The sequence below is a fragment of the Sinocyclocheilus grahami genome, unplaced genomic scaffold (genome assembly GCF_001515645.1).
Source record: "Sinocyclocheilus grahami isolate Dianchi unplaced genomic scaffold, SAMN03320097.WGS_v1.1 scaffold1188.1, whole genome shotgun sequence".
NCBI lineage: Eukaryota > Metazoa > Chordata > Actinopteri > Cypriniformes > Cyprinidae > Sinocyclocheilus > Sinocyclocheilus grahami.
The window spans coordinates 211,994-239,316 of record NW_015506367.1 but is presented as its reverse complement, the minus strand read 5'-3'; the positions used below and the strand labels follow the sequence as shown (position 1 = coordinate 239,316).

Genomic DNA, 27,323 nt, shown 5'->3' with positions numbered 1-27,323 from the left:
GTGTGTGTGTGTGTGTGTGTGTGTGTGTGTGTGTGTGTGTGTGTGTGTGTGTGTGTGTGTGTGTGTGTGTGTCCTTGAAGGACAAGGACCAGCCATAATTAGTGCAGCTACACACTGTCCTACAGCTGAGAACACAAGGGTCAGCACGAATCGCATTCACATAAAAACTCTGTCTGTGATAAAGATATATCCCAAAGGACTCAGTCAATGTTACATATTCCACTGATTCATGTGTACATAAATGTAATTAGTTAGTAATAGTAGATCTGTTAACTTTTTGAATCTAAACACTTGCAACATTGTCTTTTTGTGTTTATTCTTAACAGATTTGAGCTGTTGGAGGTGTTGAACTTTGATTCAGTGAGGAGGAGAATGAGTGTTATCGTAAGATCAAGCTCAGGTAGGATGAACACACACACACCTTTTACTTGCATAACTTTATCTAAATGGAGACATTCGATAATTTTACAGTTTTCTTTGTTTTTTTTACTTCACGTCCCCCAAAAGGAGATTTTTGTCAGATTCAGCTGACTTCTGAGTACAAATGTATCCTCAAAATTAAATAGGCACACACACACAAACACACACACATATTTACTTGGCAATCTAAATGAGAACAAACAGTTAATTATAATTATTATGCATAATTAATGTGTAATTATGTACTATGTAATTAATTCCTGGCCTAAAGAAAACTTTTGTCATTTTAACATGTTAAATTTTGTGCGATTAAGTATTTAAAATGTGCTAAAAATACTGCAGTTAATCATGCCTTTTGAACAGTATGTGAATAATTAAATTTTTTAATTCATTCATTCATTTTAATTGACATTCATTCATTCATTTATTGAGGTTAGTGATGTTGAGTTTTGTTTAATGAAATAGAAATAATACAAATATATGAACTTATAAGGCAACATTGTCATGTCTATCCAATGTTTTATTTTGCCACAATAATATGTCCTTGAATGATCTCTGGAAATATTGATATGTGCAGTTATTTGTGATTGATTTGATTAATCTGCATGTCATGTAATCAATTGATTACAATTTTAGAGATTGGCAGCCCTAATTATTCACTTTATTTATGAATGATTTTCCCATCTCAGAACATCCCCAAAGGGATTTAGCTAATGTCTGGGGATAATTTTGTCCTCAAAGCATTGCTGAGTAAACACACACACATGCACACTCATTCTGGAACTGCAAGTGACTGTTACACATTTCACTGAAAGTCTCTGAGTCACTATGTGCGCCCAAATGAAGGCGCCAGTTAATGCAAGTGGGTCAATGTGCTACTAGCATACAAATGAGAGCAAGATTTAGACATCTGTATGATTCCTGAATACATTCATTTACATACAATTGACCCTGATAACTTATGGTCTAATGTAAAAAGCTATTAGGATATTCTTGAATACATTGAAAGCCTGACAGCATAACTAATGTGCTAATTTAAAGTCAACATGTAACAGTGTTTGTGACCCATTTTACTATCATACTATGATGCATTTCAGAGGAGAACAGAAAAAATATATAAAATCTCAAAGACAAATAGGTTAGTTTGATTTCATGAATTACAGAAAAATATTACATACTGGTGGTTGTGCAGTTTCTTCCTTGTAGCTTTTAACACTTTGTGTTGATAATTGTTTGTTTGTTCTAGGAGAGTACTATTTGTTCTGTAAAGGTGCGGATTCTTCTATTTTTCCACGGGTGGTTTCTGGAAAGGTGGAGCAGGTCAGAGCGCGAGTAGAGCACAACGCTGTGGTGAGCAGAAATCTGAAACATCTTCATCTTCTTTCTTATTTTAGCAGAGCTATTTATAAGCCACAAAAGCTCCTTCCTAGATCTTGATGGAAAAAAGCTCCTCTCATATGTGTTTGCTTGTGCAACTTTTGTTTAGCATGAACGTCATCCTCAAAGAGAGCTGAAAGAGTACCTAAACATCACTGAAAATCAAACGGAGCAAAGACAATGTGTCTATTGTCTTTCTATTTATGTGTTCTCACACTGCGGCCCAACACTGATCTCATTAGCTTTCATAAGAGGGATGAGTATTAGAAACAACCATTATTAGTTTAATGTATCTGTAGGACCCAGAAGTCATTTGTACTTTTTGCTCTTGATAATCTAATGAATATAATGATCTTCAACTTGACAAATATATGGAGTCATTTGCAGAAAAAGAATATAATTATGGTCCCAGGCATGAGGAATGGATCTTAACACAGCTCTATGTTTTACTCACAGATCTGGGTCAGGAATGACATCACTTTAGAAAGGGGTTTGGTTGCACTGGTGTCTATGCTGATTCATGATTTTGGTAGCCATAGTGAAAAAGTTTCTGTAGAGACAGACAGAATTGAATCTTTGTTTTCAAGACTGTCTGCAGAACAGTAGTGTTTTATTAATAGTGATAATGGAAACTTTTCTACTAGAGCATTTTTGTTATTTATTAATCTACATTTCAAAGGTATAGCTCACCAACAAATAATAATTGTGTTATTATTTACTCACCCCCATGCCGTTCTAAACCAGTATGTCTTTCTTTTTTACGTGGAACACAAAATGAGACGTTTTGCAAAATGTTCACACTGCTCTTTTGCATACAGCAAAATAAGATCTAATAAGACAAAGATGTCCCCATAAAAATAACATTTGAGTGCATAAAACGTAACATTTGAAATGGGATGTATTGTTTAAGTCATACAGGCTTTTATGGAAACCTATTTCCACGACAGAATAAAAAGAAATTTTAAAATCTTTTTATCTCACAATAACAACAACTTTTTATCTCTCTGTTGTTGTTTTTTTTTCCTTAAAATTGCGAGATGTTAGCTCACAATTACAAGATAAAAACTCAATTTTGAGTCACAGTTACCTTTTTTGTTATTCCGTGTGGCGGTGGAAATAAGCTTCCATACTTTTTAGGAGCTTGGCAGCCTGTGGTCACCACATGATTCATTCTATTGAATAGAGCAGCGTGAGCATTCTTTAAAATATCTCCATTTGTTGTACCACAGAAGAAAGTAAGTCACAGGTTTGGAACTATACAAGGGTGAGTAAATATAAATAATGCTAACATTTTCATTTTTCTTAGCAACGGTATTGTTCTTTCCTTTATATTATGCTTATTCTTAGTTAAACCTATATTTATGTCCAAGATTAATGCTGTTTTTAGAAAAAAGAATGAATTCTGGAGTTGAATTTAGGCTCTTTTTGTAAATGAATGGACCTGGCAGACTACGCTGACACTTTTGTTTCAAATCTTTCTGCTGTAGGAGGGCTTACGGACTCTTTGTGTTGCTTATAAGAAGCTGACTCATGAGGAGTATGAGGAAACGTGCCGTCTCCTCAACAGCGCTAAACTAGCTCTGCATGAGCGGGACAAGAAACTGGCTGAAGCTTATGATGTCATCGAAAAGGATTTCATCCTGCTGGGAGCCACGGCTGTGGAAGATAGGTGAATCACTGCCTCCTGACTCACAGTCAATCTGATTAACATTTACCAAATACCACAAATACCATCTAGGTTTGATTGACTTGTTTAAAAATTCCTGTACTGAAGTGAATCAAACTTTCGATTTCAAAGTTGAGAACTTAGAAGAAGCTAACAGAGTGGAATCCAAACCATTTCATGTTCAGTATTCCTTTGTCAAATTCAGAGCGCAAATGCAAATAACTCTACCACTTAAAGGTACAGTAGAGACAGTGTGATCAAGATGTCTGAGACCAACAGTGGAAATAGGAAAAACTTAAAACTTAAAACTTAAAAATTCTTATTGTTATCCAGCATGATTTGTTTAGTTTTTTTTAAACAAATGATATATGAATAATAATTTGAGCAAAAAAATGTAATTGAAGAAAATGCTATTGTTGTCCAGCATGATATGAGACGTTTTTTATGTAACAATTTTTTTTTTTTTTTTTTTTTTTTACAAAATATGTGTGAATAACTTGAGCGAAATATTTTAGTATTGTTATGCATGGTGATTTGAGTATGTTCCAAAAACATCAAAGAGTGTTGAATTTTATTGTTTTATTACAGTCTAAGACTTGCAGTACATTCCCAGCAATTTACAAGTTTGTAGCTACACAGGAGTGACTATAGAGAATCAGGGAAACACTGTTCATTTTTTCAGGTTTTTTGTTATGGTAGTGTCACTTAAAATCATTAATTTGTGAATATGTAGATTACCATTCAGTAAGGGCCTCATTCACTCTCGCTCCTGCCAACTACGCCATCAAAAAATCCATAGTGTCAAAAAATGGAACCATGATGTCCGATACATTTCTGAGCAAGTCCGATATTGCTTTCCAAGTTGCATATTGCTGTAAAAAAATCAGCATGTTAATAATAACTTATGTTTTCCATAAATTGCATTATGCATTCGCCTAAATAAACAAGGTGCATTTCCCTGAACTGAAATGGAGAATGGATGTACATTAGCAATATTAGATTGTTAACTGGCTGAATGCCAAGGTTCCGATCGGCCCTACAACTGGATGGAAGAGTTACAGGCCCAGCGTCTGTTTGAAGCTCACGTGAGCACCTGCGGCCCTGACAGAACCAGCATGAGTTAACGTTAATTGCACAGGCAATCAATAGAGTCCATCCGTTAGGCTCCAGTGTCCTGATAATGAGCAGCTAATGTAATTAGACCCCCTCTTGAATCAATTGGGGGCCGGCAGACACGGTTCTGATGAACTACTGTTTTGGCTTATGCACTTATGGACGCCATCCAACCCAACGTTATAAATAAACACATCAATCCATGTTGGCCACCTTAATGAATATGACAGAGCAAACAAATAGTGATTACTGGAGGGGAACTTATTTTGTCAGGCTGTGTTGATTAGATGCAATCAGTGCCCTGTAGGCAGTTTCAAGAGGTCACTCAAGATCATGTGTTATAGTCAAATATACAGGAAGCTAATTTGATAAGGGGCAGCGTTAACTATTTGTAATGTTTTTGTTTTTATAAAATCCCTGAAACACTCAAGTCGACATGGCAATGGCAACAGATTTTACTTCTATAAATGTAGTTACATTTTTGTGGGCTAAAAGGTCCATTGTCTGTCATCAGTTGTGTAGCAATGTATGATGCACAGCTCACACAGAAGTCACATTCAAATCAAGCAGCTTTATGTTGGTCAATGCAGTATATTCACATGACCGACTTAAACCCGTTGCGAAATCTGTGTTAATGTGGTGACTGGACTTCACCCAAAAAAATTCTGTAAATGTCACTGCGCCCTTTAGGGTTGTGTTTCTGAGTGCAACATGATATTCAAAAAAAGAAGGGTGGGACATTATTTTTAGCTATTGGGAATTTTATTTCATAGAGAAAAGTGGGTGCTCTATAGCAGAATAGAGCCTGACTTGAATGCAAGACTGCAGTGGATTGTAGAGAGGATATAATCCGTATATTCACATGACCGACTTAAACCCGTTGCGAAATCTGTGTTAATGTGGTGACTGGACTTCACCCAAAAAAATTCTGTAAATGTCACTGCGCCCTTTAGGGTTGTGTTTCTGAGTGCAACATGATATTCAACAAGTAAAAAAAGAAGGGTGGGACATTATTTTTAGCTATTGGGAATTTTATTTCATAGAGAAAAGTGGGTGCTCTATAGCAGAATAGAGCCTGACTTGAATGCAAGACTGCAGTGGATTGTAGAGAGGATATAATCAATGTTACATTAAGGTTATTCAGCATTAAATTACTGTTAAACTAGTGTTAACTGTTGCCAAGATTTTAGGGAGGCTGCATTCACTAACAGCAGCCTAATACAATGCCTTAAATAGCTATTTGGCTAATGGGTTACATTAGTTTTCCCGCCCCCTTGGCCTAGGTGACATCATTTGCAAAGAAAAGTCATTTTAGAGACAGAGCATGTTATCATGAAGACGGTGGATTTTTTTTTTTAAATAAAGCACATTAATCTTGCACAAGAAGGCCAGGAAAGTGTATTTAAGGAAGCATATAACATAAAATCTGATTTTGTGTCAACTTTAAGCCAAGATTTTAAAATACTTACATTAGTTTTCCCGCCCCCTTGGCCTAGGTGACATCATTTGCAAAGAAAAGTCATTTTAGAGACAGAGCATGTTATCATGAAGATGGTGGATTTTTTTTTAAAATAAAGCACATTAATCTTGCACAAGAAGGCCAGGAAAGTGTATTTAAGGAAGCATATAACATAAAATCAGATTTTGTGTCAACTTTACGCCAAGATTTTAAAATACGAGCCAAATAGGATGTTGGGGAAGTCAGAAGGAATGTTATGACTCAAATAGAATGTTGCTTAACTTGGGGAATTTGTTTAGCTTCAATAGAATGTTGTTAAGTGAAATGCAATTCATGTTATTAGAATGTTTAATAGGTAGTGTAGTTGAACGTCTTGTGGTTTCTTCCCGGGAGTCTTTGTGAGAATGTCACTTCCTGCGTGGCTGGGCTGTGAGTGAGGTGCAGTGGGGGGTGGAGTCTTAATTTTCTGGCAGCGGTGACACTGTGAATCCTGACTGCTGGGCTGCTTAATTACTGAGTGAAGTGGGCTGAGACATCACACTGCAGTAGAAGACCTCCGTGCCACCGAGCCATGCAGAGCACTGTCCATTAACTTTCACTCCAGCACTGCGCAAAGAATAAAGCACACAGGATTGCTATATACTATGCCAAATCTTTCTGCTGCTACTATACAATTGAGACAATTGGGATGTCAAAGCAATAACTGCTTAATTGTCACTTTGTATATTTGATGTTGTTCTTTGGCTACTGTTTATGTCAGAGTGTGACATGTTAACTTCAAACTTAGATAGTTAGCTTCAAACTTAGTTAGAGAGATCTAAGATACACTTAGATAGTGTAAAACATTAAATTACACAGGAATGTGATTAAAACCGTTGCAAACTGAAAGTTTATTTAAAATTGCATTTAAAACTATCCAAACACTCAGGACTTCCATAAACGTACATAAGAAAGGTAATATGGCGATTGTCAACATTTGCTAAGGTCGGATTGGTCATTAGTTAAGTGACGATTCGGTGGTAAATAGGCACCCCAACTGGCTCATTATATCGACATTGTGTTAAATTTGTACATTGACTGCTTTTAAAATCATCTTGGTTGTCATTTTATGTTTCAGGCTGCAGGATAAAGCAGCCGACACCATTGAGTCCCTGCACAAGGCTGGTATGAAGGTTTGGGTCCTCACAGGGGACAAAATGGAGACGGCAGCAGCCACATGCTATGCTAGCAGGTTGTTCCATCGCAATACACAAATCCTGGAACTGACAACCAAGCGGACAGAGGAGCAGAGTCTCCACGACGTCCTGTTCGATCTGAGCAGAACTGTCCTGAGACAGCATGGCAGCATGACCAGGGACACTTTCTCAGGGTAGGTACAGTAGAATACATTTACGTGCTCACATAGATGCTCACACAAGCAGACACCTTCACACATACAATGATCCCCACAGGCTCTCAGGTGATTGCCAAGACTATGGTCTGATAATCGATGGGGCGACACTGTCAGCTGTTCTGAAGCCAACACAGGAAGGAACCAGCAACGGAGGGAACTATAAGGAGATTTTCTTGGAAATCTGCAGGAACTGCAGTGCTGTTCTCTGCTGTCGCATGGCACCCTTACAAAAAGCACAGGTACTACAGCACTTCAGTCTCAAAGAGTATGCACTAACATTCAAATGATAGGGGTAAGAGGTAAGGTTTTTGAATGAAGTGTTTTGAAATACAGGAAAAACAGTAATATTGTATAATGTGTAAAATAGTATACAGTTTTTTTAATTTAATAAAATCAACCAAAAAAATTTATTATATTTTTAACACATTTTTTTATTTAATTAATTTATTCCTGTGATGGCAAAGCTGAATTTTCAGCAGCGATTAATCCAGTCTTCAGTCTTGCTGATTTGGTGCTCAAGAAACATTTCTTATTATTATCACAGTTCTATTTTTTAAAAGCTTAAAAGAGCAGCATATATTTTAAACATGTTTTTGTTGCAATGTAAAAGTCTTTACTGTCACGTTTGATCACTTAAATGCATCCTTGCTGAATAAAAAATATTTCTTATATATTTTGTGTATTAAGCCATTTTCCTTGTGGGTTCCATTGACTCAGGGTGACTAAAGGTCTTGGTGTCTATTTGGGGACATTTAGTCCCCACAGTGATGATAAAACCTGACTCACACAAACACAGCCACCTGCCAGAGAACGTTTGTCCTCATTCCCTTATTGTAATCTCTCAGCTTGTGAATTACACGGCGCAATCAAAAGAGACTCTTTCTCGTTCTCATTTACTGCACGCTAAACCTGTCAGTCACTCTCTGGGGCTGCTGGGAAAACAGAGACTGTAAAGTCAAGAAGTGAGAGAAGTCACAGCATTACAAGACAATTATTGATGTGAAACGAATAGTAAAATCCAAATCAAATAGTCACTTCGTCTGAGAAAGGATTGATATGATCCCATCGCCTCAGTCACATGAGCAGCCAAAAACCCTGATTAATAATCTAATCTCTCAGAAATGAAACTGTTCTTTCAGATTGTTAAGCTGATAAAAGCATCAAAAGAACACCCCATCACGCTGGCCATCGGGGACGGAGCCAATGATGTCAGCATGATTCTGGAAGCTCACGTGGGCATAGGTGATTTCATGCTCGCATACAAAAACAAATCATTTTAGAAGTTATCCTTTCTCCAGAAAGTACATCTCTGATAGGCTTCTGTTTAACAACTATCAGCAATATCTTGCATGCCTATTGACTGTTTTTTCTGCCTCTAGGGATCATGGGTAAAGAGGGGCGTCAGGCGGCCCGTAACAGCGACTATGCAATTACCAAGTTCAAACACCTGAAGAAGATGCTGCTGGTTCACGGACACTACTACTACATCAGGATCGCTGAGCTGGTCCAGTACTTCTTCTATAAGGTGAACTCAAACAAACAAAATGTGTAGACACACAAAATAAATAAGATCATATCAAGCAAAATAGCTGATTGCTAGCTGACACAACACAAACAACATTGCCTGCGGTTGTAAACACTGGAAAAAAATGTGCTTAATATGTGTGGATGCTACTTTTTCCCAGGAGTTCTGACTAAACCACTGAACAATCTTGTTGAAAATGCAGCTTTAATGCAGCGCTATTTATAGCAAACAGAATTCACACACACGCAATCCCCCTAAAGGTTTGAGCACATCAGGTACTGAGGGTCTGTTTTCTCTCCACAGAATGTGTGCTTCATCTTCCCTCAGTTTCTCTATCAGTTCTTCTGTGGCTTCTCTCAGCAGGTAAATGCATACCTCAAAGTGTCTTAAAGGTCTATCTCTATTAGACTACATTTGAAATAGATGTTGAAATTGACATGTGGAATGTGAAAGTGCATGTAGTTATTTATCTTCTGTGCTTACACTGAACTTAACTGTTGATTTGCAGCAACTATAGCAAATTGGTTTAATTGTTTTCGTCCCTCTGCAGCCACTGTATGACACGGCATACCTGACCCTGTACAATATCAGCTTCACCTCATTACCCATCCTCCTCTACAGTCTGATGGAGCAGCACATCAACATAGACATCCTCAAACGGGACCCTACTCTCTACAGGTGAGGAACGTTTGGGTTTCACTAACATCCCCCTTATCTACACCTATGGTCTAAATGTGATGCGATAATTATACTTTAAACTTAAAGCATAGGTTTAAACAATGAGAACAATTCACCCAAAATGGAAAACCAGTATGGAGTTAGGTTTGAGTTGAAGTTGTTTTATTGGCTGATACGTGACGTGTGGTATGTGTCATCACGTTTATCTGTTCACTATTCTATTTCTGGGTCCCTCTGTGAGACCTACTGATAAATCCCTGTCTACACACTGGCTATTTATACTCACCTTGGCCTCCTTTTTGCATGGCTGTTGGTTCGCTGAGACTCAAAACACTCATTATTTCTTATCCTGAGATTTGTTGTCCCTGAGACTTCATAGCATATTCATAAAGCACTTTTGAAATACTTAAGTAATAGTGTTTTTATTTAATTATATATTTATTTTGCTTTTCCCACTTTAATTAAAACGCATATACATATTCAACTAATGCAAGTCATAGTGACAGCACAGCACTGGCCCATTCAGGGACCATTTAGTATGCTGATTCAATTAAAATTAAAATTAAAATAATCTGGATTTTTGAAAACTTTTATTTTCCTTGCATCATTTTTGTATCTAATGAACCGCCTGATGTAGCCCAATCTCACTCTCTATATTTTCCCCTTTATAAAATGTTCTTTCTGATTGTGAGCCTCCAGGTTTTTTCACTTAATCACATGAACACGCTGCTTCCAAATATGAGGCTGCTATAATTGGACAGTTCCATCAGCCTTTGGCAAACATATCTGCACAGACCCTTGCACTAAACTCAATTTACACACTACACTGGGCAGAAATACCGTTAGAACTGCTCTACATTTTATCACCAAATGTCCTGACACTGCATTTTTTTTTTCAATCTTATTCCTCTGCATTGCTTGTTCAATATATACAGTGTTCATTTACTGACACACAGTGTGGCACTTGTAGCCATCAAGGACATTCTCACTAGAAAAAGTGCTGATCTGATATATACTTTTTAATTTTTCTATATGTTTTTAAAGTAAGAATGGACAGCACAGCAGAAGTGATGCTTATTTTTTTCTGACCCCAATTTCACTTTCATTTGAAATGATCCATCCAAACTCAAGTGTGGTTTGAGACTAAACTGAGTTTTCATAGAGCGCTCAAAAATAACAATATCATCTTACAATGAAATGTTTGACTGCTCCTTTGCTTTTCAGTTTAGTATCGGTTGCACTTCATTTGGTATACATTTATACCAACAATACTATAAAAGACTACAAAACCTGAGCTCAGTTTGAGATATTCCTGAGATCTCTTCTGAAACTCTAAAAGTGGCATGTGAGTTTATTAATTTTAGAAGCAGAAACTTCAGCAAAATGCTAAATTAATTAATGTAGATTTTCCATTGGTTCTTCATTTAATCTCATTGTGTCAAGCAGAAACATGTGAGATTAAAGATACTTTTTATATTCTCCCCATTTTTCCTATATTTTCCTTCTTCTTTTTTTTTAATATTACACTAGGTTCAGTTTATTTTTAGTTCAGTTTTAGATATTATTAATTTCCATTTTGTAATTTTAATGCTTTAACATAAATTTAAGTTATTTGCCAAAGCAGCATTTCTAATTGTTTTTCATCTAATATTTGTAATTTATTTTAGCTTTATTTCAATGAACAATATTTTTAATAGTTTTTTTTTATAATAACCCTATACATGATTTAGAAATGTGTTGCTTATAATGTATTGCATGCACTTGTATGTTAAATGTACATTGTTAAAGGTCTGTAAAGTGTAACATTTACAATACAGTGTGGTTTTGCAAACGATATGCGATTTATCTTTATATTTTCATTTTCAATATCTTTCTTTTTACAGAGATATTGCCAAGAATTCCCTCCTGAGATGGCCCACCTTCATCTACTGGACATTTCTGGGAATTTTTGATGCCGTGGTCTTCTTCTTTGGTGCTTTCTTCCTTTTCGACAACACAACCTTCACCAGCAACGGACAGGTAACGCAGTCGCTGTCTAAACCATGATTTCGTTTTCACATTTTTCTGTGTGTTTTATTTAATCAACTTAACCAGCCGTTTTTATTTCTTGAGCTCATTGTTTTTCTCAGTCAAATAAAGCAGTCGCATACAGATTGAATGGGTGGCCGATGCTTGTTGAGTGAGTTATTTTGTGGTTTGTAATGTACAAACTTGTGGTTTAACTGCGGTCTTGATCCAGCTTGCAGACTTTTGTCTGTCCTCCTTTGCGTATGTTTGAAGTCATTACAGGTGCTTCCCCATTCATTTATGCGACACAAAGCATGCTGGTTAATCAGTCAGACCAGACATCTTTCTCTGTGCCATTAAGTTAAATCATAGTAACCTTTTTGGATTGCTTTTTTACCTGTTTGATTTACTTTCAGTTATAACATCCTAATTTTTTCTTTACTTTCTTGCTCCCTGTCCCCTCCCTCTCTTTCGTTTTCTTCTCTTTCTCTATCTCTTTTCCTCCTTTTACCTACCCCCCTTTTGCCTTTCTTTTCTTTTCTGCTTCTCTTCCTTTCCTCAGCTAATGGCCACCAACACACAGATGGTAAGCCTGTCCCTATCTGTTTCTCATCCTATTTTTAGTTTTAGTTTTACTGTTACCCTCCTCAACCCCTCCCCTCACCCTAAAGCCACTCCCACTCACATAGTGTCTGCTAACACTAACCGTTCACTGCCATCGTAGCTCTCAAACAGTCACTTACGGCATCCCAGTGTCCCCTGTACCGAGGACCAGCCACTGTAGGTATAGAGTAGCAATCCCCCCGTTCATCTTCCTCTGTCTATCATCTTGTGATCGAGTAGGAGTTTGTGTCCGTCCCGTGTGTCACGTTGCGACTGTGTTTTTTGCAATCCCCCGATTTGGAGGGGTGTTGTCATACTCATCCTCAACGGCTTGTAGGATACACATCCATCCTCTCATGACTCACTGCAAGGGCAAATGAAAGTGCGTCCACGTCTTTTCAGTGCTAATTTCCCGCTGCGTGTCTAAATCCTGACAGTAGTTTTTTAACGCCAAATGAGGGTTTGAGCTGACGCAAGCTGATAGTAAATCTGGCCCTTAATGTCTTTATTGTAAGTAGTTGTATGAAAAAAGGAGAAACTAATGTTTTTTTATATTTAATATAAATAATTATTATATCATGGTTGTTATTATTTTTATCATACTAATTAGTTATTTATTTATTGCTAAAAAAGATACAAAAACCTGATGTTTTGTGTATACATTTTATTAATAATTACATAATTGTATAGATTAAATATATTAATAATCTCTTAAGTACATTTATTGCATTGCATAGGGTCTCTCTTTCTTCTTGTAATACATTATATGTACAAATAATGTATTTAATAATGTCTTTACTGCAAGTAACAAAAAATAAATAAATATTTTATTTAAAAAAATATTTTAAAGGGGTCATATGATGCTGCTAAAAATAACATTATTTGGTGTATTTGGTGTAATGAAATGTGTTTATGCAGTTTAAGGTTAAAAAAACACATTATTTTCCACATACTGTACATTATTGTTTCTCCTCTATGCCACGCCTTTCTGAAAAGCGTCAATTTTTACAAAGCTCATCGGTCTGAAAAGCGAGGTGTGCTGTGATTGGCCAGCTATCCAGTGCGTTGTGATAGGCCGAATACCTCAAGCGTGTGACGGAAATGTTACGCCCCTACCATGCTGTGTCCCGGCGCGACAAGACAAAACCAGTAAAACCCATTATAAATGAGGCATTTGTTGCATCGAGTGGGGACATAATTACGGATTATAATGACTTATACTGTCTTTTTACAAACCATGTCTGCATTTGTGATCGGAGAAACAACAAACAACAAGCGCTACTCTACACTGCTCAAAACTCGCGTTTGAATCGTCAGTGGCAAATTCTTTAAATATGAAAACGTATTTACAGGCTGGGAGTCAGAACAGCCGGCATTGTAGTCTACTCTACCAGGATCAGGAAACAGTCTTCCATAAAATGTGCTGCACACATCTGGATATTTGGGTTGGAAGTGTTCTGGAACATTGTTGTAAATACAACTTAACCACAGAGTTCTAGTCGTGTCCTCTTTTGGAAGGCCAAACAAAGTATTTTCACTTTCGCAACAAAACACACAGCGTCTTCACACCCTGGTGGCGGTGGCAGCAACAATAAAGTTACGCCTTCTTTCTTTGCGTGAACATTTGGGCGGCGTTATGCAAATCTTCCCACACAGTGACATAGACATGTGGGGGCGTGTTTAAAGGAGGGCGTGGATGAGTCTTAACTTTTATAAAGAATATCTTTTTGGGTTTGAGACTTTAGTCTTTGCAACTTTACGGATCTTAACTATTCATGAACCGCTTGGCTTGTAACACTCCAAAGAGAAAGGAAAACTTGAAATTGCATCATATGACCCCTTTAAAATGATTTAATCTAAATTATCATTTTTTATTGTTAAGAAATAAAAGAACAGTTTTTTTCTCTATTTGTGGAAAGTGGCAAACCTATCATTAACAGAAGAATCATTATCTGATTAACCATAAAATTGCAAAACTGTGCTGAAATATCAAATTCATCAATTTGAAAAATCTTTCAACTTCTTTAAACATCATTTGCCCTTGACATGTTTTTGTTTTTTAACACTAAATTTCATTTTGATTGCTCATTAAGGTAAGTTAATGCATTTTCCTCAAACTTGTTGACATTTATTGTGTGGCCTTGTATTTTAAACTGGCAACTCATCATCATTATATTGGTCACTAAAACCATTTGGTGCCATACAGTCTTTGACCTGCTGCTTTGATTGTGATTCGTTTTTAAAGGTAAATATGCAGTGATTTTATAAAGAGCTCTCTTTATAGTGTTGATGTTGTTTTGCATAGTGTCATCAACAGTGTGGCCGGTCCACAGACAGGGGAAGGTTCTAGAAGAGAGTCCATTGTGTCTAAATTCAGCCATTTGCCAAGACTGTAAACAATGAGGGAACAAATCCTCCCAAAAGATACAAACGCAATCAAACAGAGAAGCTTACAGCACCCAAGGTTTATTGGGCCAATCTGCAAAACTGAATCCATTATAACATTTTAAGGGACTATCTAAGCTCACTATTTATTTATGAGGCTTTTATGGACAAAATATAAAATGCACATGACATCACCGAGCTCCAGACATCATTAATAATTTCTGTAAAACAAAGTGGAATGACACAAAAGTGCTTTCATTTACAGCACCATTAAAATAATATAATGCTACTATTTCTTAGAAATTTTTCACAAGCAATAGATTCAAAAGATTTTTAAAGGAACATTTGATGAGTGTCCAATGTTTATTTTTATATGCTGCTTTAATTTCTGCAATGATGAACAAGTTTTATTCAGTGTGACTGATACAACTAGATGCACTGTTATGGAAAACTGCTATCATATGAAATTAAAATGCGTAATCAACCATTAGTATAAAAACGCAGATTCTAAAATATGTTTTGTGCATTGATTAATTATATAAATATAATATATTAAATATAAATTACATCTGATAACAGTCATTATATTTTTAATATATATATAATTATAATTAATTACAGTATATTAATAATTTATTAGGTTATTTTATTACATTGTATAGGGTCTACAATCTTTCTGCCCATGATATATTATATATACAAATAATATATAATATAAATTCCTACATAAAAGAATGAAATCTAGAAATTATAAATGTTATTTTGGCTTTCATGATTTAGGTGAATATATAATATTTCTTTGTATTGTCTAGTATTTTCCATATCATGAAAAAAACAAAGTATTATTTTTGTTATAAATATATTATATACCTTTACCGGGTAATTCAAACAAATCTTTTTCTACCAAGTGCTACTGAATTGTACAAATAATGGCACATACGTTTTTAACATGCATTAACATGATGAGAGTGTGAGCTGTGCTCATTCGAGTGGCTATTTATGCATTAGCGTCAATCTCTTTTTGCCTTTTTCAATATTCCTCTGTTCCAGATGTTTGGAAACTGGACCTTTGGAACACTTGTATTCACCATCCTGGTGTTCACGGTCACGCTAAAGGTAATGCATCTGACACACACGTGTTATGTTGCCAACTGGTGTCAACTTCACCAGCTGTATCTTCCCGTTTCTCACTGTGTCTACGTGCTTTAGCTTGCCCTGGACACACATTACTGGACGTGGATCAACCACTTTGTCATATGGGGGTCACTGCTTTTCTATGTCATCTTCTCCCTCCTGTGGGGAGGCATCATTTGGTACGGCCTGCCCCATTACACACTTAATATCACTAAATCAAATACATTTGAATCTAACACGATTCCTCTGCTGTGTTTCTGTTCTTTATAGGCCTTTCTTGAACTATCAGAGGATGTACTATGTGTTCATGCAGATGTTGTCCAGCGGTCCTGCATGGCTCAGTATCATTCTGCTGATTATAGTCAGTCTGCTGCCTGATGTGGTAAAGAAAGTGTTGTGTAGAGCTCTATGGCCCACCACCACAGAGAGAATACAGGTACGACAGCACAACGCTCACTATCTACATGTGCATAGAGATGAAAAGCTACAAGTAGCTCACATGTCATATCTATATAAATGTGTCTATATTTCATTGCAGTAATAGACAGCTATTTGAAAGAAATAATGTTATGTGCCTATATACATAATATTTAAAAAACCTATGATTTCAGGATATTTTCTAGCTATTTTTTAATATTATATATTTGTAACATTTCTGCAGCTGAAGTGTATTGAACTGACTGCAGCTTTGTTTTAATTCTCATCAACTTCTGAATCGACCTAAAACGTTGTCTAACCCAGCTAAGATTCATTCTGCAAGAATACAGCTATTTAAAAGAAATATTTGTGTTCTTTTCAATCAAATAATTGTTGATGTGAAGCAGCTCAATAGTGCTCTTGTTTGTGATCATTGCTACTAACTGGTCTTCAGATTTACACTTGCGTCGGACTGGTTCCCAGTGTGCTTGATGTAAGTGGATTCTGGATGCAGTTCACGATTCTCTTCATTTGTTGATTTGTCTTTGTGTTGGATGACTCTTTGAGACATTCAGTGGTTTTATTTGACCTGTCGACTCTTTGTGAAACAATATATGACACAGTGAATACTGTGCACACATAGTATGTTATCATACTATGTTAAGAAAAATTTCAGAAGGAAATTGAATGTGTGTGTGTGTAAACTGCCTTACCACTGGTTTAACCCGTGTGATGCTTTTCCTTTCACTCATCTTCCCTATTAAACTTCCAGAGTGCTAATGTTATGAAATGTCATGTAAATGTATATTTAAAAAATACAGCATTTGTCTTGGTTAATGTACAGTAACTCTATATTTTTCAAATATTTTTCTATTTTTTTAAATAATATCTTGTATAAATTAACATTAATGTATTATGAATGAACATGAATTATTAAATTGTTAATTTATAAATGATCATTAAACTAGATTAATACATGCAGTAAAAACTGCTAAGTGTTCGTTTATGATACCTAATGAATGAATGTTATTGACAGTGTTAATTTAGTTTTATTGTACATATTAATATTTATAATTACCTTTTATTTTTCTGTTTACATTTAAATTTGAGTTTGTTTTAGTCATTTTGTTTTGTGCACTTGTCATTTTTTTATTTTTGTATTTAACTTTGAGTTTTAGTAATGTTAGTACTTAAACTTAAAACTTGTTTTATTTCAGTTAGGTGCCAAGGCAAGATTTAAATATTTTTTACATTTTTATTTCAGCTTTATTTCAATTAACAAAAAATATTTTTAACAAGTTTACGTTTTAGTTAACAATAACAATCCAGGATAACATGGTAAACCAGTTAAACGTTATTGTAAAGTTTTACTAATAATTCTTTAAGAAAAGAACCTTGAAAATGCTAAATCTAACCCTAACACTTGCACTTCCAGAAACTTTGAATGCTTTGAAAGCTGCTGAAGTTCCTTTATTAATCTCTGAGGATTAGACAGGTTGTTCACCTTTCTAAACCCTTTCTTTCTTTATTCCATCTCTCTTTCTCTCTCCTGATGCTTGACCTTCCCCTTCCCCTGTGTTTAACCCTTGACCTGTGGTAACGGCAGACAAAGCGGCAGTGTCTCACTGCTGAGCAGTCCACCATCTTTATGCTCTCCCAGACCTCCAGCAGTGTCAGTTTCTGAACTGAGCCGGAGGTGAACCTACACACTCTCTCTGCATGTGTGTGTGTGTGTGTATCAGTGAGCGATGACACAACAGGGTCACGAGTATGACAGACCTACTGAACATTAATGAGGCTCACATGCCAATAACAAGTGTTGCAGAACCCTGTGGTGTCTCTCTTTATGTTCTAAGCCTTTTATCACATCACGTGCATGAAGTGTGCATGTTTATGTTTGTACATGTGTATTTTATGTTGCCGATATGAAGTTGTTTAATGCATTTTCTGCTGCCATGCTTTCAGTTTCAGCAAGAGACTTCAAAGTCAAGACATAGTCTAGAAAATACTGTGCACATGGGTCTGTTATGCCACATTTGAGTCTGTTTGTGTGTGTGATGTTTCACAGAGAATGAGGGCTGACAGGATCTTTGAAAGGGTTGAGACAAACATTCATGATTCACTGCTAGATGGCGTTCAGAACACCACTGAGGCCTAGCAGCTCTATGGTAAAGAGAATGTGAAGTTGAAGACTAAAGCCAGAAAGAACTAATCGACACTTAACACAAGAGGAGCTCTAGAGTTCTCAGATGACGTGTGCAGTTCTAGAATCAATCTGAGAATTCCAGAATCCTGCTAATTGGCTCTTTCCAGTGAAAGCAAACTGGATTAAAATGCCTTTGGTGCACCTTCTGTGGGTCTGTTGTTTGGTGTGAAACCTACAGACTGGTTTGGTTTGGTTTTAAAGCTTCAGAATGAAGTTAATGGGTTGTGGTTTGGGGTGTGCAGTATATGCAGCTAACAGGACATGGGGACTATGGGTTCTTCTGACACATACACAAATACACACGGCAGGCTTGACATACAGTTTAACATCTAACACTTTGACATGCATGGGTATTTTTTCTTTTCTTAAATCCTTTTTTCATATTGTCTAAATCAGTGAAAAGATTGTCATATATTTCTAAATGTCCACCTTTTAATGTCCATTCCTAGAATGTGCTTATGATTGGTGAATCTCACAAAATTTGTGGACTTGTCCTGATGTTTCACTGAAAACTTAAAAGACAAAAACAAGAAATTATATTTATGCTTTCCTAAAGAAAATTACGTTTTTTGAATAGTTTCATTTGTCCCCCTATTATTTTGCCAAAAAAAAAAAAGATTATTACAGTTTTTTTTACAATCATTTATTAAAAAAAATTACAGTACATTTTAATGTAATGCCTTCTGAAAATTCAGCTTTGCATCACAGGAATCAATTACATTTTAAAATATATTAAAATAGAGAACAGTTCTTTTAAATTGCAATAATACTTCACAATATTACTGTTTTTACTGTATTTCTATCAAATAAATATGAATCTTGCAGAGCCTATGAGACTTCTTTCAGAAACATTAAAAATCTCACCAACCCCAAACTTTTATTTTAAAAATGTAACTTGATTTTGGGGTGAATGACCTTTCATCCTGCAATGGAAAAAAAAAATTCTCACTAGACTTAGCTAAATTTCTCTCAGCAGTTTATCCTGTAACAGTCTCTCAATCGATCAATTTAGCATCTTCTGGGACTGGACTTGTGCATGTGGTAAACATTGGATATGTGATTTTGTATGTAATATTTTGTTCTTTTTTCATTGCTTCTTGCTGGGGCTTTGGATTTGTGTTTTAGCTTGTGATGTGACCAGTGCCTGCATTTACATGCCAGTATACAATGCAATCTGCTAATTTACTCTATTTCTCACTGTTTCCTCATTGTTTTCTCCAGAATGCCGATAAGTTGTATAAGGGCCACCTGTCTGAGTTCACCCCCCTGTCCTCCCTCCATGCTCCACCTGTGCGGAAACACGACAGACATGGCAACGAACACCAGAAGCACACCCATCGCAGGTCTGACTCCTCCCCTCCCAAAAAACTGATGTGTACCTACTGGGGGGGCAGGCCTGACTACTGCACCTTCAGCTCCTTCCTCCGAATAGAAGAAAACCCTAGATTCTCTGGGGCAGCTTATACCTACAGCGCACCGGGACCCGAGACGTCCGTATAACAGTCTCGGGCCGTATAAAAGAAATAGTCTACTTATCCAATCAAATTAGCCCTCGGTTATTCCAGAGTCAAGATTGGGACACAATCCTGGCTTGTTACACTTTATCTGAAACAAAAGCACTAAAAGGCGTTCTTATGGTATACGCTAATGGGCTAGGGATGCTGTGTGTTAATTTAGAAGCTGGAGGAAGGCCAAACTGAATTGGCTGCACCATTTGGGAGTGTGGCGTACTGCGCTTAACGGCCTTGGGACCTATTTACCTTGTTTTTGTGTGTACGTTTAAATGTGAGAGTGTGTTCCTTTTACACTGTGGGTTTACGTGTTCGCTCACCTACCCTTGTAAATCCTTCATGTGAAAAATTACTTGAAACCTACACTGGGCAGTAGTAGCACAAACCTTTCCATCTCAAACGCAACCCCTACCACTAAATATTAATGTGGATTACAGTTAAAATGGCCTTGGATGCTCTCAAAACTGACTGTCCTGTTTTTTTTCTTCTTCTTTTCTTTGTTCTCTGTCGTCTCCCTTTCCCTTTTTTGTCCTGTGCTCCTTCTCTTTTCTTGTCCTACTTTTTTATAGAACAAACTGGTGTTGCCTTTGTGCAAACCTGTTATCGAGGAACACTCCATAGCCTGCGATTGTCTTTGTCCAATTGCATTGTAAGTGGCTAAATTTGGCCATTTCTGTTGCTGCACTGTACTAGAGAGAACTCGGTGTGTATGTGCATGTGTGTGTGTGCGAGTGTGAAAGTAGGCCTTTGTTAGAACAACTACAAGAAGACAAATTGTAACTGGACTGTCATTATGTTTCACCCTTAACTTTCAAAAAGGTGGAAATCCACTCATGTTCTACTGTTCCAAAGTTTGTAAAACCGTTGACTTGTGTCATTATGACAACCGGTTACTCCTTCCTAGCTGCTTGACGATTTGCTTTAAGATTCTGTAGTTCCTTACGTATAATCAGTCCTTTAGTTTTTTAGTGTAGAACCAGATACAGAATGCTAAAGGCTACGCTAGCCACCTTAGCTTGACTGTTCTGCCTTAATGCTAATGTTTCCCATCTTTTACACCGCAGTTTGGAACCAAAGGTTGTGAAATACGGAGTATTTAAATGTGCGTTAGTTGCCTTATGCTTAAAGAGAAATAGAAGGAAGGTGTTTGATGGCATTAGAAGAATCCCACCACACTGCCTTAAGTTGACATTGCACCAGTTAAGAATGGAGGCCGAAAAAAAGTAGTATTCGACATCATCCAGTGCCACCAACATGGCCCAGGGCTCCTGAAGATAAACTAATGAAATTTAACAGTTCTGTTGGTGTAAACATCTTTGTGCATGCACAAAAAGTACAAATTAACGTCCTCATCAGCATACTTTCATGATTGTATCGTCCTATTTGACAGTCCCCAAAGCCTTTTGTCTGTATTAATGTAACTGTTGGAGCCCTGTGCTGGGTTGCTATAATTTCTTTGTTGCACATTACTAATTTATGATCTGATATAAATAAGTAAGATGTAATTAACCTGTGATACTGTTCACGGACAACTCATTAAACTAACAGCCCAATCAAGGTCAGCATCACAGACGGCCTATCTTGGCCCCTATGTTCACAGAAATGGCTCTTTTCTAGTGTGCATAACACAGAAGATGAGCTTTTTAAAATAATTCTCAGCAAATGTGCCTCACACCTGTTTAAAATGACATTTTCATAAACATATTGTGAAGTGCATTCAATTCCATCTCCGTCTTGTCAGTGAATTCAAATTCACATTGATTTGATTTGAATTTGAATCGGGTGTGAATGCAATTCAGTTTAAATTCCAGATAACACTATAACAAATTAAATGAACCTGATGACTTACCTATTTAATATATCATTCTCATAAAAATATTGTGAAGTATGTTCAGTTCCATCTCCGTCACGTCAATGAATTCAAATTCACATTGATTGGAATTTAGTGTGAATGCAATTCAGTTTAAATTCCAGATGTTACACTGTAACAGATTGAACACCGGATGACTTACCTGTTTAATATATCATTCTCATAAAAAATATTGTGAAGTACGTTCAATTCTATCTATGTCCAGTGACTGAATTCAAATTCACATTGATTTGAATTGAGTGTGAATGCAAGTTTATATTCCAGGTAACACTGGAATGGAAATGGAACTAAACCAAACTAAAAATCAGACCATTTGATCATCAAAACTACATCCGTTTGTCTGCATGACTCTTTCCCTGCTGTCCTTCACATTTCATGCCATTTTTTTTTCTCTCGTTTTGTTTCTGCTCACATTGATTCTGGAATGTAGTGTTGCTTTCCTGGAGCATCATCTCTTCATCTCGACTTCTTTCTTCGCATGTGTTTCCTTCGCTCACCCTGTCATTCAGTTCTCGTGATGAGGCCAGTCACCCATTTCACTATTTTAACCATCATCCATGACAGAGAGAGAAATTAGGTGATGTCAAAGACCATCAAGACCACCGTTTTGATGGTTACTCCAAGCTTCTTGTGGGTAGGTGCCTTCTGGTGCTTTTTAACCTCAATGTATGTTCATGCGTTCCGTTCAGTGAAGCGTGCACATGCATGTGTTTTCATTGCCTGTCAGTCGGCCTGCAACAGAGAATGCCAGATTTAAAAATGTCATTATGGGTATAGCTAGTTTGTTAAAAGGTGTAAGAGTCATTTTTGAACAATGATGTTATAATGTTGATGAAATGTCACAGAATAGTAAAAACAGAATGTCCTTTTTCATGCACACATTATATCTATATATAGAATATATTGATGAGTATATTGATGTCAAAATGTAAAAAAAAAAAAAAGCTTTAACAGTCTGTTTTTTGTTTGATGATTTTAGATATGTTTGAGGTAGTTTTTAAGATGACGTGCATGGTCATTGCTCACACTGACTGTAGGAAATACACTCACTGTTGTTTAAAGCAGGTGTGACCAAATATTTGATTAGATGTCGACTGCTATAACTGAAGGCTTTATTGCCTGTAGTGGGGCTTCATCTGTGCCAGCCTATTCAGATTAACTAAATATCTAAAGCTTTTTTTGTTTTATCTGCACAAAGTGTGATGTTGCTCATAAATGTATTATATATACAGTATATATATATGTATACTACTGTACACTTTACAGCATATGTATGTAGTAATATTCATGTACAGTTTGGGCTCCTTTTGTATAAAGTTTTTAAAAGGTTGATATCTGTAGATATGTGAATTTTTGCCAGGTTTTTTTTCTGTAGCTATTAATGGCAAGAAAAAGTCAACATGCTTGTAATAAAGAAAGAGATTTAAATGTTTGAAAGCCTTGGGCCTTTTCTTATGACAGAAGTGACTGTCAGTGAAATATCACAGCAACTAGATTTGTACCTCACATTAAGAGGCTACTTCTTCTGGTGCTAAAGGGTTTGATTTAGCTCACCATGGAAGTAATAATGAAGAAAACCCAATAGCACATGTGTAGTTATATAATATGACCTCAAGGTGGCAGCAAAGTGTAGCATTAAGGTTGCTTCCAACAATTCACTCTAAATACAACCAGCTCCTTTCAGATTATTATTATAAATTAAATGTAAGGAATATATATATATATATACACATACATACATGGCAGTACACAAATTTGATCCTTTAGCTTCTGGTAGTTTAACTATTCGTTTTCGTTGGCGGAGAAGACTATACTCTTTATATGAATTACTTGTATGAAATTTAAAGTATTAACTGTTGTGTAAAAGCAATTTCACACTTGCAATCGTGCTGCAGTACTGAATATTAAAATTGGAAACAGTTACCTGCGACCTTGTGTCTACGATTATAGAGCCATGTGTTATTGCTTTTAAATAGACCCACATAAGGATGTAATTACTTTGCCATGTGTTGCTGAAAACCAGGTTATAATAATATTGTCGTATATCATGCTGATATATAGTCTAGTCAACACTCAACAGGTAAGTGTCAAAATAGCATAACTGACCATTTCATTCAATTAAAATCTATCAAATAAAGACTGTGGCCCACAGACACTGCTGGAGGTATCTTGAAGTTTCACTCCTCTGACTAAGCCTTCATTTAAAATGTTTAATGGAGTGTACATTTATGTGTTCTTAGATGTGTGTGTGTGTGTGTGTGTGTGGCCATGCTCATGGACTTGTGAAATCGCTCTATTAGATCTGAAATTGCTGTTATTTGCCAAGATTATTTATGAGTCATTTAACTTTCTGCACTCTCTCTCTCTGGCAGCGCTAGATGGTTTGGTTCATTATTGATTTAAAATGTCTTTCAACGGTCCAGAACACACTGAGGTGCTGCTAAAGACCTCTTCCTTGATTTGAGTTGGATGTCTATGATGTGATGACACTTCTGTTCGATTTGACTGGAGACCACCATGACTCCTGGAAGGGAATTTTGGTAAAGGTTTACAATTTGCAAAACCTTTCATCTAATTTATTGGTGAATGGATTTTAAACAAAGCTGTTTCTCGGCTGATTTACAATGCCCCTTCTGAGGACAACACCATATACAGTGTGTGTGTGTATGTGTGTGTGTGTATATATATATATATATACACACACACACATACACTGTATGTATGTACATACATAACATATATGGTACAGAATAAGGCCATTGGTTAAGAATGCAAAGAAAGTCAAGAACTGTGAAAGTATTCTTCCTAACTATTTAAAAATGTCAGGTTACATGCAGCAGGCTCATTCCACTCGCCCCATCTTCACCTCTACATTTCCGTGGCAGAAAGCATGTCAAACGACAGTAAAGATTCTGACCTTGCCGTCACAGTGGTAACCTCACAGTTGCCTCCAGCACTGACCTTGAGCAATGAATGCAGCAGAGAAGCGAAGGAGCAAGGAAAAATGAGAGAAAGGGTAAGCGAGTAGTCAAACGGTCCCCTCTTAACCTCTTATTATAAAAGAACAAATTGCTCTGAAATTTCATTTGATAGCGTTCCTAGATTTCTCTCGTTAGTTTTGAAGTTAGTTTTAGGATTTATAAACGTTATTAAAAATATACTGAAAATACTTTTTTCACATATAATCTTTCCACATTAATAGGCTATTTTATATGAATCATTCATGATTACATCCAGCCCATGTAGAATACAGCAGTTAAAACTGGACTTGGTCATCTAAAGAACTGTAAAATACATTTACATTTAGTCATTTAGCAGACGCTTTTATCCAAAGCGACTTACAAATGAGGACAATAATATAATAATTATAATAAATGACAAAATACATGCACATGCACTATTGATTTATGCAAAGTTAGTTTTATATATAAACCGCCTTTAAACTGCTTTATCAAAGACCTCCATTTGGTGTGTCTCTAAAGAGTGTCCACAAGGTTCTCCTCTGATGGATGAAGAAAGACATGCATGTATTGCAATAAATTATATCAGAGGATTACAGACATCACTTTCAAAAGCAAGGATGGATCAAGTTGAAAGCCATCTTGATTTGAAAGCCACTATTTGCATAAGCAGACTTTAGAAGATTGAATATCAAAAGAGGAATATGCTTTATTATATTCATCATATTAAAGGGCCAAAACACGTAAGTGATTTTAAAGACCAATATAGAAAATGAAATCCAGCTGGAGAAATATTAGGCCTGCAAATAAAAAGAACAAGTCTCCGTGCTAAAACAGGTTGTTCTGGCTCTTTTTATTGACACAGACACTGGATGATATTTTCAAATTATGATTGAACGTTTACTCTTTCAGAGTCCTAATAAAATGGATTTATTTTTGACAGATGGCCTTATTTAAATCCGCTGGTTTTGTCAATAACAATCTGTGTTGACAGTGTTCTGAATGTCTATGCACCTGTGAGAGACACAGGCCTATGAGCTACAGTCTGCATTATATAACCGGTTATTGATCTGTAAAACGACTGAACAGCCGGTTTCTCTTCAGTCAAAAGATGTTTTCCTGCATTGCCAGAGGAGGACGCTCTGCTCCTGACAACCACTCCATCCTGAGAGACATGCAATGTGCTAGACATGAGCAGAAAGACGAGAAACCTTTGTTTGTTGTGATTTGTTAGTAAAATTATTATTTTAACAACAACAAAAAAGAAAGAAATGCTAATTGTTCACAATATTGCTTGCCACTATTAAGCACACGGGGACAGGCTGTTGAAACTGATGTCATAATTTCAGATCATAAGTAATCTGGGCTTTATCTTTTTATTTGTATTTGATCATTTATCATCCAGCCATCATCACCTCTGAATGGAGTGTGTTTTTGAATCACGCAGACTTATCCATGATGAACACATTTACAGTAACAATAATTATTAAACATAACATGAAATACAACATCTTCCTGTAATTGTATCCAGTTTAGTTCACCCGAATTAACTGACCTATTTGTGTTTGTTGTGAGCATATAAACCAGTCCTCTAATTACTGACAGAACTAACGTTAAAGGGCTTCCGAAGTGTTGCACCTTCGATTTTACGCATTTAAGCCTAATATGAGCGAAACCAAGTCCAATTGAAATTCATTAATAACGATCATTCGTCGAAGTAATTAACATCCCCGCTGATAAACACGGGGACAATACCCTAATCAGCGGCCGGTCTGAATTTGACTACCCCTCGGCGCTCCGCGTGATCCGCGCAGCAGGCCTGCTGGGCCGTGTGTGGCCATGGCAACAGGGCGCGCCTAACTAACGACGGAATCCTTCACTTCGCTTTTCTTCCCGTCGGTCTTTCAGCACGGGGCTAGATTGGCGCTGGCCTCTGGGTTTGTGGGAACCGGGACAGCCCTCTTCAGGTCGACATTATTACACGGCCAATTAAGTTGGTTCAACGGGCGCGAACTCGAGCAAACAGCAGGGGCGATTGTTTTCCTCTGCCCTCCCCAACTAGCTTGCTAATTACTCCGTGGACTCAACTAGCTTGCTAATTACTCCGTGGACTCAACTAGCTTGCTAATTACTCCGTGGACTGCTCCTAACCTAGATGCATTTTGGAGGGCTCTGCTGACCCCGTCACCTCCCTAATTAAACCTTGGACCTCCCCAAAGGAAGTCAGAACGAAAGGTTAGGAGTCTTTAAACTGTAGGCCTAACGTTACATTTATTTTTGCATTACCAGACATCCCACCCTGCAAAAACTCATTTCAGGGAGGTAAGGTAGTACCACCCCCCCAGACCCCCCCACCCCAGAACATTTTTGAGCACATATTTGAATTATTTACAGTACACACCTACATAGGCCTACATTCATGACTTTAGTATTATGTTTTCTGGCTCAAATGGCTCAAAGAAATGGTAATGCAACTCTTACGCATGCAGTTCATTTGCAAACTTTCCTTGTTCTGTGATGTGGCTTGCTTTGCAGATCTGAGTGTTTTACTGGATGGCTCAAAGTCATAGCAGTCTGTGTCAATGACTTTATTCATTTT

The 27,323-nt window shown here is 36.7% G+C and overlaps 1 protein-coding gene across 9 annotated transcripts in view; it reads left to right on the top strand.

The window, feature by feature from the left end:
- Positions 1 to 23,172, top strand: part of atp11a (ATPase phospholipid transporting 11A) — a 63,964-nt gene extending 40,792 nt beyond the window's left edge. The window contains exons 16-32 of one of the 9 annotated variants that reach the window (XM_016253544.1): positions 327 to 400; positions 1,667 to 1,770; positions 3,285 to 3,466; positions 7,153 to 7,404; positions 7,487 to 7,667; positions 8,568 to 8,670; positions 8,808 to 8,953; positions 9,257 to 9,316; positions 9,504 to 9,631; positions 11,515 to 11,650; positions 12,201 to 12,224; positions 15,677 to 15,742; positions 15,836 to 15,939; positions 16,031 to 16,196; positions 19,605 to 19,726; positions 20,464 to 20,543; positions 22,195 to 23,172. In XM_016253544.1, coding sequence (XP_016109030.1) covers positions 327 to 400; positions 1,667 to 1,770; positions 3,285 to 3,466; positions 7,153 to 7,404; positions 7,487 to 7,667; positions 8,568 to 8,670; positions 8,808 to 8,953; positions 9,257 to 9,316; positions 9,504 to 9,631; positions 11,515 to 11,650; positions 12,201 to 12,224; positions 15,677 to 15,742; positions 15,836 to 15,939; positions 16,031 to 16,196; positions 19,605 to 19,726; positions 20,464 to 20,515 — 1,900 coding nt within the window. In that variant the 3' untranslated portion in view covers positions 20,516 to 20,543; positions 22,195 to 23,172. Of the gene's footprint in view, positions 1 to 326; positions 401 to 1,666; positions 1,771 to 3,284; positions 3,467 to 7,152; positions 7,405 to 7,486; positions 7,668 to 8,567; positions 8,671 to 8,807; positions 8,954 to 9,256; positions 9,317 to 9,503; positions 9,632 to 11,514; positions 11,651 to 12,200; positions 12,225 to 15,676; positions 15,743 to 15,835; positions 15,940 to 16,030; positions 16,197 to 17,783; positions 17,874 to 18,245; positions 18,346 to 19,604; positions 20,261 to 20,463 lie in introns of those variants that run through there. The other 8 variants (XM_016253543.1, XM_016253542.1, XM_016253545.1 and 5 more) reach the window with 8 other exon arrangements.
- Positions 23,173 to 27,323: the final 4,151 nt, after the last annotated feature.